Genomic DNA, 13766 nt, shown 5'->3' on the forward strand with positions numbered 1-13766 from the left:
AGTTGCCTCCCTTCCTGCAGTCAGTACAGTGTAAATAGGAATCTGTTGTTTGTCATTGTCTACGTATGGGTGCTTCTAACTACAGAGTTTAATGGCAATATTGCATGTTTATATGAATAATAAGCTATATACTTGAAAATGTACTAATAAGCATAATTCGCGAGCTTTACTAATGCAAACATTACACAATCCCATTCACCCTCTAAAAACAGACTCAAATTTGATTGGCTGCTATCTTTAGTGCACGGAATGTCGTGTTATTAAAATCACAAGATTCGTTGTACCTACAAACCAAATTTATAATCGCAACTGATCGAAGCAGCAGGAACGTTACATTGACAATGGCAGGCAAGGGCGATTTGGACGTGTATGTGAAATTGCCCACAGGCAGAAACAGTCAGTATTATTTGGAACCGACGGCCACCATTCGCACTGTCTGTGAACGCGTCGCACGAGAGGAGAAAGTGTGCGAAGAGCTGGTCAGGATAAAATACCAAGGAAAAATCCTCAATAAATCTCTTTCTCTGGCGTATCTGGGAGTTCGGGCAGAGACTATCCTAAAGGCAGAGGTATGTTTTATTTACATATATCAGGTCAATGAACGGCTTGTCTGAGTGTTTATTTCAAAGATGATGTTTAAATACAAGCACGTGTTGTTCAACTGTATGAATTCACGGTATTGTGCATTCTCTTCCCACAGTGGTTACTTGTCACATCTTCTTACGTAACCTCTGTTCTAATACGACCCTTTCGTGGTGCGAGTATTCAAGACTCGTGATTGGAGGCAATCAGATTTAGTAGTGCAATCAGTGACCTTGTTTCAAAAGTGATCGTTTGCAAGATCACGGTAATTTCAGGATGCATTGTGAAAACTAGCACCTCTTCCGGAGCGTGATACTCAAATGTTTCTTCTAGACAGAACTCAGTCATGTCATATTTGTTTCTCCACATTGCTTGCATTAGTCAAGTGAATCTAAGTCGATGTAACACGTGTTCTGATTGGACAGAAAAAGGGAGATAAATCTGCTAGGGGATTTTATGAGAACCGCAAAATATAGCCGTATTAGAACAGAGGTTCGTAGGAAGAAATGACAAGTAACCTGTCTGGGATGAGAATTGGTATTGTGCAGACGAGAGGCTTTCAGACTCTTAGAGGCTTACACAGTCCATGAAATTCATTATTTGCCCTTCCTCCTAGCCTTTTCCCAATGCTAAAGCTATGAATTTTGCATTTTGTCAAGATTAAATCCTATCTCACAGGGACTTTCTAAAAAGGAAGTGAATGTTTACTATCAAAATATATATATTCAGAAAATGAGCGTTATTCTACCATTTCTCTTGTCTCTCCTTTTTCTTATGTATATACTGGCACACAGCTTCATACAATTTATTCCTTACTTTTTGATTTTATGCAGAAAGTTCAGGATATGTTTGTTGTAAGGAAATCAAGATCGCTTAGGCTGCGTCAAAAAATGTTTCTCATGCACATTTTTTTTCAAAAGTGACGAGGGCGATAGGACTTTTTTAGTTTTTGATTTAGAAAAGTGACGAGGGAGGAATGCATTAACACATTTTTTTCTCTCAGAAATACAGCTTGGAAAGTTAAGAAGCAAGTGTTAATGAGTTGTAGATTCAGTTACTTTCGTTCTTACAGACACTCATTCTTATAGTGGACAAATGGATGATCTTTGAATGGTCTTTTCTTCAAACGGCAATAAAAAATGTTACGCGCACAAATAAACACGACACGCCGATGCACAAGAAACATTTCACACTTTTTTAACCTTACTGAAAACAAATACATTTGGTGTATACAGATCGTCACTCCACAACTATTGAACCTGGTAGTAATGTTCCCGGATGGTCGCACGGAGGAGTTTGCATTGCAGAATACAAAGAGTTTACGTCATCTACAAGAGAAAATAGCAGACACGGAATGTGCGTCACTTGCCAATGTCGTGCTCAAGGTACGTAACCAGTTACCCGCGAAGATCCGGGTTAGAATTGATTTTCGGTAACCCAGGATTCTCGTAACAGCCGGATTGGGTGGGCGACCACTGGATTGTCTGGTCCACACTCAATTATTTACAGACCGCCTAAATATAGCTGGAATATTGCTGGGTGCGGTGTCAAACAACTACCCTCCAAACCATAACGAGATCATGCATACATCTGGAATAATGAGGTTAATCGTCACTTCTCATACGACCCTCCACTTAAATTACTTCTCACTGTATACGCTACATTTCCTGAATGTGGGGGAACATGAATCGCTTAATGAAAGCCTAATAATATAATAAGTAAATGAGTATATCGTTTTACATGGCCGAGCTTTGAATAAACGCATGCATTTAGATGACATTTAGGAGCCGCCTCGTTCAGTAATAAACTTGTCCATGCTTCCTTGAAATAAAGACTTTTAGCGTTTATGTCATTCGTTTATGAACGAATTTATAGACAGATTTTAAAGGGAATATTGTAATGCGCAAAGCAACCCTCTCTATGGTCGTGTTCTGTCAAGACATATGTGCGACATCGCCATTTTCAAAGTGTTCATTGTTGCAGAGTGAAGGGAGACAACTCGTTGGCGACAGTTTAATGGATGTGGGTGTCAAGGACGGCTCCGTTATCTACGTGGAAATAAGAGAAGCCAGCTCAGAAATAACAGGTTAGTGAAATGATCGACATAATAATCATCATATTTATGTTAACAGCAACATTAACAAGGAGGGATAACAATATATAGACAGGTTTTTTATTACATATAGTGTTATCCTTCCTTACTGCTTACTTCTAAATTCCTCTCAAAGAAGTTAGCAACTTTACAATTATGGTTGATTAATTTGCAACATGATGTGGACGATGGGGTAGATTAGCGGCTGAAATGTGTCTCACTCACTCACTCACTCACTCACTCTGATAACACTATATGCCATCCTTTTTGTTTCAGAGCGAGCGACACCATTGTCAGAAGCACTTGACCCAAAACAGCTGTGTGTAAGTAGTGATATTTCTAAAATATTACTCTGTAGAGATTGTACTGAAGTGCTGAGAGACAGTTTAAATGTTATATAGGTAACGTCCTGTATTTTGAATAAGAACAAACATCAGCAGCTTAGCTATATAGTTCCCTTTGCGCTGTCTGGAAGTAATTGAGTCTGGACCAGACATTCCAATGATCAACAGCATGATCATCGATTACGCAATTAGGAACCGATGACATGTTCCAACCAAGTCAGTGAGCATGAGCACCCGATCCCGATAGTGGCCTCTCACGACGAGCAATTGTAGCCCAAATCTCCAAGGGTACATGGGTACATTGAGCAGGGGGTGGTGAAGGCGAGGTCTATCCCGTATTTTCACTGGTTATAAATCGAAGTGATTATGACATCCCCTCCCTTTATCTCTGCAGGAGATCATGAGTAGTTTCGACAATGGAGGCCGTCGGGTTGAGGTCGTATTTTCCTTCGACACGACAGGAAGCATGTACGGCTGTTTAAACGAGGTAGGTGTCCAATTGTATTTCTTCATACACGTTATATTGATGATAATGGTGCTTATATCTAAAGCTTTGCTCAATACGACTCCTTAACTAACAAAGCATTTTATATGAACGAAGCTGGATGAGATAAAACAGTGATTGATATTGTGAACATTGACTAAATGAGAATGGTGGCGTCTCTTCATCCGAACATGCTTTACTCCTTATTTATTTATTTATTTATTTATTTATTTATTTATTTATTTATTTATTTATTTATTTATTTATTTATTTATTTATTTATTTATTTATTTATTTATAGCTTATGGTGATCACACTGGCGTTTCACTCTGATCAAGTGGTTTTGACAGCCCTCTGTGGTCTTTACCAAACTCTTTTTATAAACTTGTAAAGTGATGATTTTGCTATAACTGAACAATTATGAAATGTTTAAATCAGTTATATGCACTTAGTAAATATACTCCAAAGCAGCATTTTAAGAGTGTATAATGATAGATATCCTTAATCACACCCGACACTATGAAACCTGCTCAATGTTCAGTGCTTGTTTGTATGTAAAACAATCACAAATCCACCAGAATTTAAGTCAGTTAAAGTTTGGTAGGTACGACGGAAGCTGCGAGAGACGTGTTCGCGCCTCATCACCGACATACCGTCTATTAGGATCGGTCTCATGGCTCACGGAGACTACTGTGACCAAGAATACCAATACGTTCTACGTTCAGTTGATTTGACGGCCGATGTCCAGAGACTGGTCACTTTCGCCAAGAATGTACCCCAAACAGGCGGTGGGGACGCTCCCGAGGTAGGAACTGGGTCATTTAATTTACACCTCTCCCAGCACCTGGGCTGCTTACACTTTGAATACATACATGTACACAGTCACACCTTCATGTCTGTGTCACCTTTAATTACAACTGACGATGTTCCGTGCGTCATGTGGACAGCATGTTTTCTCCCAGAGGAGGGCACCTGTGTCGGACATATGAGGAAAGTGTGTATTTTGAGAAAGATGAGTCATCATCTTTCTGTCAGGGTATCTAGGGTTACTGAACCGATTCTACGACCAATGGATGAGTGAGTGAGCGAGTGGGTGAGGTCGCACATCGGAAATGGACCTCACACCCACGTCTGGAATCGAACCCAACTCGAGACGAGTGAAAGCTTGAACCACCGAGCTGCCCCTGTTTGCCTAGCTTTGAATTTATCAACGAAAATGTAAAAGCAGCAATTTGTTTTTGACTACAATCCAACCGTACTCTTTGTTAGAATCAGTTTCATAATTTACAAGGCGTGTTGCAGTGCTATGAGTGGGTGCTCCGGAAGGCCCAGCAACTGGACTGGTCTGAGGACTCGGCTAAGGCACTGGTGGTCATCGGAGACGCTGAGCCCCACCCCCCATCCTACACTGACCAGAACATCAACTGGAGGGACGAACTGGACCTGCTGACCGGCATGGGTGTGAAGGTGTGTGTTCCGTCATGAGGTTCTTGAAAATCATTTACAACTTAGACTAACATGACTTATATCACACAGATAACAACTTCTTCACGTGACGTTTAAGAGCTAATCCCTTCTTTCTCCATCAAGTGAATGAAGCTCCTTTTATCTTCATCCACATTTAGTGATTAGCGATCAGCACTCAGATTGTCTGAAGTTTGTGTTAAGGTGTGGCGCTTTGGGGAGGGGAGGTAGCCTAGTGGTTAATACGCTTGCTTGTCACACCAAAGACCTGAATGAGACTCCCCACATAGGTACAATGAGTCAAGCCCATTTCTGGTGTCCTCCGCTCTCACTCACTCGCCTTAGTGCTAGCACTTTGTACAGTGGCCGCATGGCTTGTGACTGCCACCCTATCCCAATAACGTAGATCCATCATTGTGACAAATCATTGGTATCCCTGGTCTGGATTGCGGAAATATCGCAAAGTGGAGAGTTAAACACCAAACGAGGCTCCATATCCCTTTGGGCGCTCTGTTATATTCTAACTGTTGTTCATTCTACCATGTTGAGTGCATGCAATGAAACGTGTTGTGAGCTAAACAATCCGTGCTCGATTCTCCTTCTTCCAAGAAAATATCTTTAAACTAAATTTCAAGCACATATTCCGACTATTGCCCGGAGACAATGAAAATATTATTAGCAGCATAAGTGACCATTTGAGTTGAACCAGGATATGTTCTTCTTAGGTTCATATGTACATGCCATTCACAAAGGGGTAAGCATCTAGGTCACTTGAATCGGCCAGCGCGATATAATTACAACACTGTTCAAAATAGCGTTAAGTCGCCTCATCTCGGACACATCGTGATGCCACTGGGAAAGATGAGCAGAAAGATCTGACAGGGACAAAACACTTTCTCAAACGCATGCCACGTTCCTCGAGTTTTACTGTAAAAGTGGGTGTGTATACTTCCAGGTGTATGGGGTGAACGCAGGCCGTTCAAGAAATGCCGTACATTTCTATAAAGAGCTTGCCGAGAGGTCCGGAGGCTGCTTTCTGGAGCTTCGTCACTTGGACGTCATCACAGATATGTTTCTAGCAGGTAGGAGGGAATACCAACATCATTGTAAACTAGTGCGTTATATCTTAGCATTGACTTGGAGTCGTTTAGTCTTGTATTCCTAAAGTGCATTGCTTGGCGTATCTGAGCAGAACCGGACTGTAATCACAATCACAGATGTCTGGCGATTCTAAGGGAGGCAATTCTGCCTTCCACATAGTGCGAGTGAGCATCATTTACCTTAGTCACATATAGATGTACCCACCAGTTAACTAGAGCTGAAGACGCCAAGAATTGACAATAGATAATTAGTGCTGAATGGAAGCCAGCACTTATTAGTTGATCAGCACTGAAGAGACATTGATTACATTTTATAAGTGACTGAGTTGAGTTTTACACCGCACTCAGCAATATTCCAGCTATATGGCGGCGGTCTGTAAATAATCGAGTCTGGACCAGATAATATAGTGACCAACAACATGAGCATCGATCTGCGCAGTTGGGAACCGATGACATGTGCCAACCAAGTCAGCGTTGGTGGCCTCTTACGACAAGCAAAGTCGTCTTTTATGGCAACCATTGGTTGCTGAAGGTCTATTCTACCCCGGACCTTCACGGGTCATTACGTTTTATGAAGTGAACATTATCTATTATAGTATGTTACCGGGAATCCAATGACGAGCAGCTGGACGCCTTTGAGCGAGAGATTGAAGAGAAAGGGGAAATGACTGAGGATAAGAAAGAAATGTTCAAACAACTGGAGGAAAAATCGTCACCCGAGGCAAAAGCTGAAACAAAAGATGTGAGATTAAATGAGTACTGGGGATATTTAAAGTTTTTGTTTTAAACTCGTTTAAACTGATGTTAGTATATTTCAAAGTACATGATACAGATATGTATAACTCGGCTAATCAATTTACTTTCAAGGAGTTGTTTTGAGAAAGCTAATAATAACAGATTCGTAGAGAATGAACAAAATAATGTGCTGGATTTTAGTAGATCAGGAAAATGAAATATTATTCGACGACTAAAGTATACCACTAATTTATGCACACATAACATGCACCATCAATGAAGAAATACACATCCTTGTAAAATATCAAGAAATCAGCCTTGTAATATGGAGAGGTGTGAAACACTTGGAGCCAAAAAGATGTATTTAGGCATACGCAAATAGCACATCGAGAGGCCATATTTAGTTTATTAGGTGAGGAATCAGAGGGATGGATATAGACACATGCAAATAGCACATCATTGTCTGTACTAAATAAGGCCTAATACACAATGACCGACATAGCATGCTGAACACAAAGTTTAGTGGGTCACGAAAATGAAATATTATTCAGGGACTGATGTATACCACTAACTTCATGCATGCATACCATGTACCATAGTCCTCAGGAATCAGTTCTAAATGTAAACCAATTTGTTGTATGGTAGAAATGCACCCCTAGAACATACAAATACTGCAACAAGTTCATTATTTTCATTTGATATTATTTGAATGATTACTTATGCTGGTGTTTGTGGAAAGTAACGATGTCATGATGTCACGAGAAGTCAATAGAGACATATGCAATGTCCTAACATTTCAGGGATGCTTTTCTATATAACAACATCACAACCAGTATCTACAATACTCTGGTAAGCATATGCACTTTGTGTTCATACAATTTAAAGAGGCTTAAAACATATACCCTACTCACTACTGCCATTCCAGAGGTACGTCGCTGCTGCCTGGTGGGATGTAGCCCTCGACAGCCAACCACCAGAGTACTCTTACCTATCAGACAATGTACGAAGGTAGGGTCTTGTCCTTCCTAAACCATGTTCTTGGTACATCATGCTTCACTGGCGATGAAGCGTTCGCACGTTCGCACTCCGAAGACCTGGTTTCAATCCCTACTTGGGTTCAATATATGAAGCCATATCATTTGTCTCCCTCTTTGATATTGCTGGAATACTGCCAAAGGCGGCGTTAAACCCAATTCAATCACTCATTCCAATTCCCCAATACTGGCAAAGATATGTAAACCTCTAAAGTTTTAAGTGTCATAATGTCCTCTACATCATCTGACTTGAACATATATACTTTCTGTTGAGATCTCCCCGATCCACAACAAACATGTGGTCAGGACATTTTTTTTCTTATTCCAGCTCCTCCGCCTAGCTGTATGCCCAGTTTTGCCTTAGCACCAGCAGCAACGGGTGAGTGTCAATGTTTGGTCAATATCTAACTGACCACCTCAGTGCTGTAGTGGTTAGAGCGTCTGGCCAGAGAGTTGAAGGTCGCGGGTTCGACACCCCGGCCGCGTCATACTGAAAGACGTTGAAATATGGTACTTGCTGATCCCTGCCTGGCGCTCGCCATTACTGGGTACAACAAGGGCTGGTCAGATCGGAGTCTGAATAATGTGTCTAAGTGGGGTATTCATGCTTACCCAGTCTACCCACTCACTCACTCACACGCCCACACACATACACCGACCGATCCAGTCTATCACTCACATATTCACCAGCCCACACACTCATCTGCCCACTCACTGACATTACTTATACGCTTTTTATTTACTTCCAGCCACCTCATCGACTGGATCAAAGAGGAAGTACAAACGAAAACGGACTTGCGTTGTCATGTGAACGAGCTTCCACCAATCTTCACCCGTCATTTGTGTTGCCACCACAGTGTCGCAGCTCAGTATATCGTCACACTAACGTGCATGTGATTCTAGACGTTGTTTCTGGTGCGACAAAATCGGCTTATAATTTACACCTGACGTTCGACGTGATAGTGCTGACATCCGCCTGACACTCCCAAACGAGTACTTGCAAACAAGAAAAGCAAGCACTTAATATCACAAAGGTGGAAAAGTACCTTGTACAGCCACCTTCATCTAATTACAGACAATTGTGAGTCTGGATAAAGTGTACACAGATCCTGTAAATACAGCTGAAAATGCTCAAAGCTTTGTTGATATCGATAGAAGTGTACAGATGCTTGATGTTTATGTTTACTGTAGGGAGGTATCAACAGTAAAACTATATTTGCATCTTACCAGAAAATTCATCTGTTGCCTGCCTTCCCAATTAGGATGACACACTGTCATATATCAGGAATTCAGCCGTAACCCAACCTCACCCTCAACTCAAAATCCTCGAAGACTATTCCAGTCTTTGTAAGGTGAAGCGTTGTACGTTGTCACCGTGCATGGACATGTCAAAAAACGTGTGCAGGGTAGAACCTGTATGGTCCTGTTAACAATTTGTGACAAGCAACCAACTGCAGTTCTTGTCTCTAGTGGCGTTTCCAGATCCTGAGCAACGGGACTTTGTGCATGTACTTCAGGGGATCCTGACGAGTTATCAGTGACCAGCAAGACTATGTACACTATTGTGTTGCTTTTGCTTTGATATGTCGTGTTTAAACCTGTGATTTGCTCTTGAGTGTGAGAGCACCGCAACCATGACCATAGTAGTCATGTTTTAAACTATTGCAATGTAAATATGAACCTAAATATACGATCAATCTATGTGATGTTTGTTTTTAACTCTGCATGCCCCAAGACCGGCGAAGATTCGGGTTAGCTCTGCAGCAGCCAAAGCATGTAAAAGGCGGTGAATCAGGTGGAAAGTCTTCTCACTTGGTTGACACATGTCATCGTATCCTCAGTGCGTACATTAGGAGATTTTTCACTAAAATCTCAAAGTTATACGAGACTGACCTGTAAGTTTAAGTTTGACTGTGGTTCTGCCAGCTAATCTACGCGAAGGAAGGAAGGAAGTTACATGAGATAACAACTGCGCAAGTATTTTTCTGATCGGCACTGACACCCGTGGTGCTGCTGGTGTAGCTCCAGCCCTAGTATTGTGTGCAGCAGAACACGTTAGTGTCAACACCTGATCGAGTCAGGTCATCCTAATCCACCGTGATACTTTGTCACGTGTGTTGCTGCCTTATACGGTTTGATATAGGTAGTTAGCATTATTTTTCTCAGAACCTTTTAAATTTGCTGTTCTTCTTATGCATTCTCTCAAAACCACAGGTCAGTCAGTCTTAGATTACTTAACTAAATCAGGAAAGTGAAAAGTAATGTCTGATTCCTTGTCTGTCATGCTGTTTAAGCTTATATAAATTTAACATTTGACCTCTCTGGGTAGTTGTCAGTGAAATCAACAATACTAATTTGATAGTTATCTCTTTCAAAGAAATAAACACACTTTGCAAACTGGACTAGCGAAAGTAGGAAATCTAACACATCTAAAGATGGCGAACTGACGAGTATTCTTCAGAATCAATGCGCATGTCAGCCATGTGTATTGCCTTATCAACAGGTTTCCATTTTGAAGTGGTGGTACCCTTTAAACTGGTTCAATTTACTTCAGAATCAATCTATATTTGTTATTTTTCTTCTTTCTAGTAAACATATTTAAAATGAATTGGTCGTCAGTTTCTTTGGCCAGCTCAGTGACACCCAGTGTTTTCAAAACTTCAATCTCTGTGTGAAAAATTTCCCTTTCTTGATTATTGAAATCAATTTGTTTGGGTTCTTTAAACTGCTTTGGAATTCTTATCATATCTAGTTTCAGTCCTGAAATATATACCTATCGTGGATCAACTTCTCCCACTCCAATAAACAAAAAGCTATAGAACCTGCGTCTGAATTTGGGGAGTGACGCTGACTTACGAAGCTGAATTCTCACTCTCACCTATTGGCGTCAATACTGCTAGTTCTGCTTGACCTTATTTACCAAACCGGTTTGTATTTGATACCTGACTAGACTTGACGTTCGACATGAGAATGCAGACGTCTGCGTGACAGGCCAGAATGTTTACATGCACGAAGAACAAGCACTGTACGTCACAAGAGTGAAAACGTTGTCCATCACCTGGTAGCAGATGATTCTAGAGCTTGATAAAGAGTGCAGCGATGAAAGGACAATAAGAAAATGTACCTGACACTATACATGTGTATTAGTGTTCAGATTTGTGAACTTCAGGTGTCAAAAGGCATGCAAACTGTAAGTTCATTGTGTACAGAATGTACGTGCAATACGTGACATCATATTTCCCCCACAGTGCATTACAACATGTTTATTAAGGGTTGTTTTTATATACCTTCTAGTGCATCAGTTTTATGTTATGCACAATTACGGTTTCCCGGCAGTTTACATAAATTGGTTATTTCAACTGTGTGGAGCTTTTTTCAGTTTAGTTTATATTAATTTGACGTTTCATTTCATCAACTGCCATGGTGGACAAGAGAAAAGCTGAGTTGCTGATATACGTTTTGCGAAAATAAAATATGTATAACCTTTTATGCTAATGCAGACAATTGTACAGGCAACGGTATCGTGTGAATCAACGCGGATTTGACTTCATTTGGCTAAATGACTTGTGGTTAAAGCTTTCGCTCATCATACCGAGGGCCTGGGTCGGATTCCATACATAGGTACTGTGTCTGAAGCCCATTTCCTTTGTTCCTGGTCGTGATGTTGCTTAAAGCTATGACAATGTCTTATGAAATCAGTTTAAATGTAGAATGCATACAAGGAAGAACACATGGTTGAGCATTTATGTTTCAGAAATAAAGCATGAAACATCAGTCTTCGGACCAATCTCTTCTGCATATAATTGAAACTCCTGATTGAATTTATACAACACAGAATATTCGACTAACGTTTGGCTTTCCTCCTTTTATCTAGTCAGGACACCGCTGAGGTGCACTGTTCCTTTCGCATGGGTTTCATCTACAAAGACAATTTTGCAGTCCATTTTCGCACAATAGTTAACACTGGCTCTTTTGTTTCTTTTGTATCCTCCCGAAATATATGCACACAGGATACGATAACATGTGTCAACCGAGTCAGCGAGTCCCGTTCCTCCCGATCCCGTTAGTCACCGTTCACGACAAGCGTAGTAGCCTTTTGGGTCAAGAACGGGTTGCCGAAGACCTTGTCGACTTCAGATCTTCGCGGATATAAACAAGAAACAAACTTTACAATTCTTAACAATGAGTTCCTGAGAGGTACCGATTGACTCCTCGTAGCGCCAAAGACAGCTATTTTTTTTTTACATCATAGAATTGGACGATGTGCTGATGTTCAAGAGAGCTTTGGTTGAACAAAACAAACTCAGTCTTCACAAGGCTTGTCAAAACCCAAGATATCTTCAATTGAAACCCTCGAAATTCTTGCTGGAGGGCGATGATCTCCATTGGCAGCACACCGTGATACACGAGTATTTCTCAGCAAGAAAGCGATGGCATCTTTCAATGCTTTGCCCAGCACATGTTCTACGACTATGTCAAATATCAGCCTGACGTTCTGATTTGTCTTAGCACTCCTTTCCATGTGAAAGCAACTGATGCGATCTCGCATATACTTCTTTCTCTCTTCTGTCTTCATCCCTTTTCCGCATTTAAGGTCGCATTTGTTGCCAACTAGAAGTATAGGAGTGTCTGGGGAATCTGCAAACGAAGCGAACACTGATGTGAACCATGTTACAATGTTTCTAATATTCATGGTTAATTCTTTGATCGTCATTCCCGAAGTTTGGAATCTACTGTTTGTCATAACATGCTATGTACATATACTTCTTATCACACGGTTGTAGTCCCTTTCAGCTTGTAAGATTCTACTTCAAAACGTCATTCTGTGCAATAAACATGAAGTTGTTATCCATAAAGATGCATGCATCGTTTTTATTCATTGATAATCGTAAGGCTAACACTCTTTGTCGCTTATTACTGCACCTAGAATGACAAACTCTAGCTGCTTTGTGAACGCCCTTCATGACACCCAGCACACTTTCTATCAAGTCTCCAAGTCTGACTACCTGATCTGTTCAGCAGCTCATGCAACAGGCATTTTTCTTGTATTACCCTCAAACACTTTCTGAACTAGGGATGGTCTAAGAGGCCGAACTTAAAGATGACTCTACCATCAAATATCAATCTTTTAACACATATGCTTATATCGCCAACCGATTTACCTTTAATGTCTAAAACACGACGACATATCTTGATAGCCTTCCTCAAAGACTTCCGTTTATCAACAGAGTAGATAACCACAAAGGCGTCACTCTCCTTTATATATGTGTCTGTCGCTGGTTTGGCCTTTTTCGCCCCACTTGTGTCCACCACCTGTATCTGCTGGTGACTGCCGCCTGAAAGTCATGTGATAAAACATGGATGACCGACATATATCAAAGTGCACTGGCATTTAGTTCGAAAAAATTATTTTTCCAGTACAGTTTATCTACAAAACATATCTATGTCTAACATATCACGTTTACAAATATTTGACAAGTGTAGTGACATTTAAGCAAGAGAATATTTCAAGTGTTTAGAGGTTGGTCACCCGGTGCCCTGACTTCTGGATCTAATACACTTGCTGATACACAAATGTTTACAATGTCATTCATTTCCTTATGTGACAATATGTGTGTGTGTGTGTGTGTGTGTGTGTGTGTGTGTATACAGAGAGAGAGACAGACCGACAGACAGACAGACAGATAGATTTTCTGTCACTGCAGTGAAAGTACCACTTTTTATGACTCTCTCACACTTGAGTATATAACAAAGTATTACCTGAAATCTGCACGAAACGGATGAAAGTCTCTTGGCTCGTGGGAGAACGCTCTTCTGGGAATGTGCCGTGCAGAAAGCGAGTGACAAAGGACGTCTTTCCTACATTGGGCGCCCCAAGCACGGCGATAGTGATGCAGGCTGGTAGTGATTGCCGTCTAAATTCCATGCTGA

General features: G+C 40.9%; 2 protein-coding genes across 2 annotated transcripts; one reads left to right on the plus strand and one right to left on the minus strand.

Moving 5' to 3' along the window:
* The first annotated feature begins 341 nt into the window (after window positions 1-341).
* Window positions 342-8176, plus strand: LOC137279003 (uncharacterized). The gene is made up of 11 exons (XM_067811490.1): window positions 342-569; window positions 1818-1967; window positions 2566-2668; window positions 2951-2997; window positions 3413-3505; window positions 4107-4307; window positions 4805-4969; window positions 5922-6048; window positions 6663-6808; window positions 7727-7809; window positions 8164-8176. Exons 1-11 carry the CDS (start codon window positions 342-344, stop codon window positions 8174-8176), a joined length of 1356 nt encoding a protein of 451 aa, XP_067667591.1.
* A 3962-nt stretch (window positions 8177-12138) lies between these two features.
* Window positions 12139-13761, minus strand: LOC137279005 (ras-related protein Rap-1b-like). The gene is made up of 3 exons (XM_067811491.1): window positions 13596-13761; window positions 12998-13171; window positions 12139-12473 (listed from the first exon to the last, which is right to left on the minus strand). Exons 1-3 carry the CDS (start codon window positions 13759-13761, stop codon window positions 12139-12141), a joined length of 675 nt encoding a protein of 224 aa, XP_067667592.1.
* Window positions 13762-13766: the final 5 nt, after the last annotated feature.

The sequence above is a fragment of the Haliotis asinina genome, chromosome 3, assembly GCF_037392515.1.
Source record: "Haliotis asinina isolate JCU_RB_2024 chromosome 3, JCU_Hal_asi_v2, whole genome shotgun sequence".
NCBI classification, from domain to species: domain Eukaryota; kingdom Metazoa; phylum Mollusca; class Gastropoda; order Lepetellida; family Haliotidae; genus Haliotis; species Haliotis asinina.